At 31.8% G+C, this 7801-nt stretch overlaps 1 protein-coding gene across 2 annotated transcripts; it reads right to left on the reverse strand.

Moving 5' to 3' along the window:
• Positions 1–243: 243 nt before the first annotated feature.
• Positions 244–2138, reverse strand: LOC131054453 (MYB-like transcription factor ETC3). Of its 2 annotated transcripts, none has more exons than XM_057988968.1 (3): positions 1904–2138; positions 1219–1762; positions 244–591 (listed from the first exon to the last, which is right to left on the reverse strand). In XM_057988968.1, exons 2-3 carry the CDS (start codon positions 1458–1460, stop codon positions 507–509), a joined length of 327 nt encoding a protein of 108 aa, XP_057844951.1. In that variant the 5' UTR covers positions 1461–1762; positions 1904–2138; the 3' UTR covers positions 244–506. The 2 variants fall into 2 exon arrangements, with proteins under 2 accessions (XP_057844951.1, XP_057844952.1); XM_057988969.1 differs by having other exon boundaries at positions 1219–1309; positions 1406–2119.
• Positions 2139–7801: the final 5663 nt, after the last annotated feature.

Consider the following 7801-nt stretch of genomic DNA (forward strand, 5'->3'; position numbering starts at 1 on the left):
ACTTTTTCTTTTCACCAGATGATGTAAAAACAATTTGTTAACATGCAGGCTACATGTTAAAAACTTAAGAAACAAACACTTTTTCAAAAAAAATTCAGAATTTTTTTATTAATCATTAAATATTAATTTGTTTTAACAGGTGTGTTTCAATAATCTCAGACCATTTTTCATTGCTGAAAGACACGACAGCTCCAAAAGCAAAAAGATTAATCATATAGAAAAATGCATCCCATGACCCGTCCATAAAAGCAAAACAAGTCAAATTATTCTGAGGAGAAATATAGACTACATTCTGAGCAGACTTTCAATCTTTGAAAATGGAGTGAAGAGCTTCTGTTCTTTCACAAAAAAATAAAACCATCCTATCTGCAATCAATATTCAAAACAGGAGAAACTCCCTTCTTGGTTGTCCATGCCCAGTGCTACTATAAAACATTAAAAATACAGATTAGCATGGAACAATACTGTTTTGAGCATGCTTTATCAAAGACTACACTCCTTGTCTCTTAATGAGCATGGCTTCTCATCTTCCAGTACTTCTCAATCTCTTGTGCACTCCTCCATGGCAGCCTCCCTGCAATCAGCTTCCACCTGCCAGCTCACCATTGCTATGTTAGTTAGCACAAACGATAAACATTAGACAAATAACAGACAAGTAATTATTCTATTCTTGTCTTGTGATCTTCTTTCTGATGATGGATCATGGAGTTTGATCCGAAACATCAAGGAAATAAACTCATGCAACTAATACCAGAAGGTATACACAATAACCTTATGGACTATGGAATCATATTCTGTGAAAATCATATGTTTGAAGTTATGCACAATAATGTTATGGACTGTGGAAATCATATGTTTGAAGTTATGCGCAATAATGCTATGGACTGTGGCAATCATATGTTTGAAGTTATGCACAATAAGGCTGTGGCCTTGGGAAATCATATGTTTGAAGTTATGCACAATAATGTTATGGATTGTGGAAATCATATGTTTGAAGTTATGCACAATAATGCTACGGACTGTGGCAATCATATGTTTGAAGTTATGCACAATAACGCTATGGCCTGGGGAAATGAGTGTTTGAAGTTATGCACAATAATGTAATGGACTGTGGATATCATATGTTTGTTTGAAGTTATGCATGGCAGAAATCATAAATTTGAAATTATGCACAATAACATTATGGACTGTGGAAATCAGATGTCCTGAATTGGATACCTGTCACCTAGAAGCTTGTGAAGTCTCAGTATTAGATCTTCCTCATCTGCAGAGATGTCACAATCCCACTCCTCTCTACTTTTACTTGAACCTGCATTCAATATGCTCAAGATCAGAAAACCAAAATAGCTTTCCTCTGAACAATATTCATCACTGAGACAAAATGGGTTTCTCTGTATATATGCACCAGAAGATTCAGACTCTGTCTCTGCTACTACCAAGTATTTTCTTACACCACCCATGGCTGCCTCTCTCTTACTTCCTCTCAATACCCACTAAGAAAAACTTATTATACCAATCTTCCTTGACTGAAATCTATATATACCCACTTAGTTAAGAAATGAATCTAGTGTGGTGTACTAGTAATAGAAGATAGATAAGTGCTTGCTTTGAATGACAGCAGGCTGAGTGAAGAACTGAATCTAGTATGCATAAATAGAAAAAGTATGAATGGCTGCACAAGTATGACCAGCCGTTGGTTATGTTTCAACTTTGAATTGTAGTTTGGTGGTGGGTAACCAACCAAATCCCTTCAACTCCATAGCTGCATTTGAAGATTCTTGTGTCAGTTGACAGCGTGTAATGTCAAACTACAGAAACTTGGTTGTAAGGTTGCTGATATGAAAATTCAATAAGATGCCAGATTAAATAATGGAACCCATCATATAAACTCCTGGGCACTCACTCCATTTTGGCCTGTCTCAATCCTTGGATTCTCAGTTCCTCTCTGCGGTCAAAATATTAATGATTCAGAAATCCACTGAACAAACATTTTAAAGGGTGTTCAACTGTACTTTGCATCCAGATTTTTACAGTCAAGAAGATCAGTTAAGGAGAGCACCCAGTAAAGAGTAAAAAAAATTGGAAATTTGAGAGAAAGGACAAGTTCATGTGGGTCTTCTGAGAAATTATCCATTACCAACTTTTGCCCGGATCGAAAAAAGCCACTTTCACAGATTTCAAGATAAATTCAGTGTTTTAAAAGGTGTACAGCAGGATGATCTTTTTGGATGGAAGCGTAACAACAAAATTGTTGTAACCTAATCAGACGAAAATGGCAATTCATGAATGAATTCGATTTTGGAAATCTGAGCTATGGGCTTTGAAAAGTGTGTATGGTATGGGAGAATATCATTATTCAATTCATTTAATTGTATTCATCCATTTTTTAAGGAAAAAAAATGAGGATTTTACAGTGGTTGAATTTTTTTTATTATATACTTATAATGTTTTCAGGTGTGATTTATGTGGGGGAGGTTTTTTTTCTTTTTTCAATTTGTAGGGATGAGTTTTTTATTTAAAAAAAGTTCAGCTATGAAATAAAAATGAAAATGTTGATTAAATAAATATATTTATCTACAATTGATTAATGAGTATGTTAGTTGAGGGAGGTTTTCTGTTTTAAATTTGTAGTCCTGAATTTTTTTATTTACAATTGATTCATCATTATGTTAGTTGGAGGATCTTTTTATTGAAGGGAGGTTTTTTGTTTTAAATTTGTATCTGTTAAAAAAATCAGTTATGAAACAAAAAATGAAATGCCAACCAAGGGTTAATAAAAAAACACTTTTGTTCTTTGAGTCAACACATAATGATCACAAATAGAGGTAAGGTTGACCCTCTATTTAAAATTTGAATCTTAAAAGTGAAGAAGTTATTTTCATGAGTGGGAAAGTGATCTAGATAAGTTCTATGATTGTAGATTTGACCTAGGGTAAGAAAGAGGTAAGCTAAAGGTCAAGAAAATTCCATAGGAATAAGTACAAATAAGAATAAATAAGACTCAATTTGTGTGTTCACTCTTAGCTAAAAATAAGTCATTTATATGCTTTTTTATTACAAAAGATTAATTTTAAATAAAAAATGAGTGTAGAATAAATGTGAAAAGTGTTAGGTACATGCACATTTCACCATTACATCAACATGATCACCCTTTATGAAATATGGATTATAATTCATCATCATCTAGTTGATGCTTCATTTTACCACATTAATATTATAAGTAAATGAAATTTAATATTTGATACTGAAATTTGTCATATTTATTTTCAAGTCAAGTCTATATTGACACATAATTATTGTAGAAAATTCATGATTATCTTATATAAAAAAAATAGATAGAACTACGAATTAATGATTAGAAACATTGTATGACATAGTCCCATAGAGATTGTAGAAAATAATTTACCTAAGACTTTATCTTCATATGTAAAAAATAGATACATAACATTAAAATCTTATAAATGAATAATTGAAGTAGCTTTTCCATGACCTAACTTAAATATAGATTCTAAAAAGAGAATAGATCGTGTATATGTCACATAATCAAAGAGAAAGAGGTGTGTGACATCAAAGATTGTTATGCTGAGGTGTTATTTTATTACTCCAAATAAAATAGAACCCTCGCCACTTGTCTCCAGCTAGATTCAACTTTATATTTTACATATATTTTTCAAATAAATATAAGTATGATAGTATGTAATAGAGTCATAGATATTAGGTGAAGTGTCTAGCTAAATTCCTTCAATAGTGTATCCATAGTAGAGATGAGAAAAGTAGTTGTAAGAAGGATATGCAAAAAGGGTGAGAAAAAAGATGGAATGACATGGTAGTGTAAGAAAAATACAATGTCATAAGGTAAGATTTTAATAGGATGAAGAGGAGTTGTATGAAAAGCATAAATGAAGGGAATAACACCATTATCCATATGTAGAAGGATGAAAAGTAATTATAATATTAATGGAAGTAAATGATCTTTTGATGAATGTCGATTTGTCTATTTTTAGATAACACAATTTTTTATAATAAACATCATACATTTAAAAAAAATGTAGAATAAATGGAAATGTTATATTTTAGAATTGAATAAAAAGTATATCAAACATTTCATTGTAACATCTGGACAAAGTCTTTCATCATGTACTACATCTTATCAAGCATTGCTCAACAAATCAACATAGTGATACATTTTCAAGTGTCGTAATAACAACATAAACTAAAAATAATCAATAATAATATAGTTTCACATGAAATTAAGATAATATCTTATTTTTTTATTATATATAATTAAAATGAGTTATTGAAAGAACTTCATAATTCAAAAGGGCCATAGACCACTAGGCAATCTTAATCCATACCAAAGTTGTTGAATCTACACAAAAAGAAGCTTACTCAAAATCAGAAGTTGACTGAAGACTATGCTGAAGACTAAACAAAAGTTTTTAATATGATATAATCAAAGACATTAATACCTATCAGCTTATATACTGAAACCTGCTATAAGGTACCCATCTGAGGAGATATACAAAAATATATATATGTCATACAAAAAGGACAGAGATTGATCATAACAAGACCTATTAATTATGAGTATCATTGCACTTCTCCCAATCCTAATGGCCCAGGGGGGCAGACACAACTGAGATCTCTTCATTATTTCTTACACCCTGCCTCACTATCTTCATTAACATATGCTCGTACTCCATGAACAACCTCTTTATATTTACCCTTGGTCTCTGCTTTCTCATTGTACTTGTTCTAAAACTCCATTAGTTCCTTGTGAAAGCTGAGATTTTCAAACTGGTTATAAGCCCAAGCATGACCATACCTCGTCTCTTCTTTCTTCATTCTAACCATTCCACTCCAAGCAGTTTCAGGTTCTTAGCATTTGAGATTTCCATGGTTACTATTACATGCACAACAATAGTGAAATAGTTGAATCTCTTATTGGACTCAATAAGTACCCTCTGCTTCTCACTAATTGGATTTAGCATCTGTTATATAACCTCCCCACCACCCCCCCCCCCCCCCCCCCAAAAAAAAAAAAGGAAATGCGAATCAAATAAGTCGATATGATAGTTAGAGGGATATTTCTATTGAAGGGAGGATTTTTTTTGTTTTAAATTTGTGGAAATAATTTTTAAGTTTAGTTATGAAAGAAGAAAGGAAATGCCGATCAAATAAATATATTCATCTACATATTATTAATCATTGTGTTATTTGGAGGGATGCTTCTATTATGACATCATGCTTATTGGCATAACAATCATAAATATCACAAAGGATAAATAAAATATCTCTTATCTAATGAGAGGACAAATAAAAGAAAATAAAACATCCCTTATCTAGATGAGTAAAGATGGATAGAATCTCTCACATCAATTTATGATAAATAATATAAACATTTAAAATCTATTTGTTTATGGAGGATTTTTTCATCCACAAAGTTGTTTTAGCTAATCATACAAGAGCATGACCCTTAGGGATATCCAAATTCGCTCGAGAGATGATTTCGAACTCATCCCTTATGATGTCAAAATCTTGCACTCAACAAGACTTGATCCCTGGTGGGCTCATTAAGAACCATTCAACTTCATTAGTAGACCAAAGGCCATTGACAAAAAATCTACTTTAGATCAATGAGTCGTGAAAAATGTAATAAATGTAGATAAATTTATACTTTAGCAATTAAGTTATATAAGTAAAGTACTTACCTTAAAAACCATGACAAATGACAAAATGTCATTTTCCAATAATGTAAGTGTCAATAAAAGACCAAATGCATGTGTTTGAATCAATGAAAGAAAATTGAGATATATGATAAAATATGATTCACCAACAATGTAAAATTTGTAATAAAGATCAAATGAATACATCAAACTAATAAATGTTATGCATTTTTATTTGGGTCACTTTTGTGACAATGGATTTGGTTTCACAAGTAGATATATATTGCATATTTGGTTTGGGCCTATGAATTTGATATATCTCACAAATTTGATATCTAGATTTGTAGATTCAATCTCTTCAAAATTTTAAAATGTTGTGTTTACTTGACCTAGATGTTCTTAGCTTGTTCTCATATAAAAGTGTATGTAGTGAAAAGTGAGTTCTAAAATGACAAGAATTACAGTAAATATAATCGACAACACATACAAGGAAACAATCAAGATTAGGCTAAAAAAGAGGTCAAAAGATCATAGAATTCAATGAAATGAAACTATATTAAACCTCTTGTTATGTAGTTTTTTTCAAGATGTTGGTTGGCAGTTCGCTCACTCGAGATTTCAACAACATAATGGTGCTCAAATGTAAAATGGGTTAGAGAGATAAAAAAAAAAAAATCAAGGTTGAAAATATAGGATTTTGGATGATAATGAATGGATGATATAGGTTGAATGATTAAGATCAAGTGTGTAAGATGAAGGAGAGGAATAAAGAAATTAAAAATTTATTTTTGCTACTTGAAGGGACAAGCCCATGTGCCAAATGTGATGGGAGTATTTGACTTCACTTAATTAAAGATTAAGTGTGTGCACATGCTTAGTGGAGGGGATTAGGAAGAAATTAAGAGTGGTTTTACAATGCAAGTGGATAAGGGAAATAGGGTTTTTGAATTAATTTTAATTCAAAATTGGAGGAAAGGGGAGATGGGGATTTAATTAAATAAACATGGAGTTTTATTTAATTAAATAGATGAATAACTAAAGATATAGATGAAATAGGTATATTAAATAAATTTATTCACCTAAAAGGATGGAGGAATAAAGGGATAAATTTGATCAAATGGTAATGAACAAATCTAGTTGTCTACATTTTCCCCCTTTGAGATGGTGTTACGAAGCAGCATCATTTCAAGAAAAAATAAGACATAGAGCTTAGAACAAAATGGTTAGATTAAGGGAACATGTCCTAGTCATTAAAAAGAGTGACTAGAAGGAAATATTATGGGACATGAGGATGCCCCCTCAAGAGGGCATGCAGGTTCAAGAGAACACGAATGTGCTCTCGAAATGGATGATATGAGGGAAGCATGATGTAGGGATGATGAGGAAAAATGCATTATGAATGCAATGGCTTAGGATTATGATGTTGATGACAATAACTAATTGGAGATGAAAGGATGTAAATGATTAATGGATAGACTAACAAGTCTACACTATGCAAGCGGATACTAGATGAGAATGAAATAGTTGAGAATGATAATGGATAGAAAAATAAGTCTATATTATGCAAGATGAAATGAGATGATAATGAAATGGATGCAAATGATAAGAGCTAGACCAACAAATCTATATTATGTAAGATGCAATGATATGATAACATAATAATATGGATAAATGAAAGGGGAGATGAATGAAAAAAGTGGATTGAGAGATCATGCAAAAGACAAGGGGATAGAAGAAGAAAGAGGATGGATAGAAAGATAAGATGGATGGCTTATAAAGATGTGGAATAAATGGATGGGGGGAGATTGAGTGACATATAAAAACTACCATCTAGCGAGCACTTACTTTAATTTAGCATATGATATAATGCACCTAGGAATAAGGAACCTAGGTGACTCATATCAAATGCATATGACTAACACAAAAAATACAAAGGTTATTCTAACATCTCACAAAGTTACAGGGAACTTTGGTGGACACAATGGTAGAAAACCATAATCAAAAGATATGCTCAGTGCAACATGAGACCACATGGATCTCATGGGGGAACAACATGGACACATCAAAAAGACACAAGCAAGAAAAAATTCAAGACTATGGCCCTAGTTGTACCATTCATAGCACACCATGATATA

Source organism: Cryptomeria japonica, chromosome 2 (assembly GCF_030272615.1).
Source record: "Cryptomeria japonica chromosome 2, Sugi_1.0, whole genome shotgun sequence".
In the NCBI taxonomy this organism is placed as follows: Eukaryota; Viridiplantae; Streptophyta; class Pinopsida; order Cupressales; family Cupressaceae; genus Cryptomeria; species Cryptomeria japonica.

Bases quoted from the DNA above. Each gene is read 5' to 3' on its own strand.
- LOC131054453 (XM_057988968.1), bottom strand. From the start codon at position 1,460: ATGGGTGGTGTAAGAAAATACTTGGTAGTAGCAGAGACAGAGTCTGAA. The intron at 592-1,218 runs GTATCCAATTCA...GTGAGCTGGCAG, and splicing joins CACAAGCTTCTAGGTGACAG to GTGGAAGCTGATTGCAGGGA.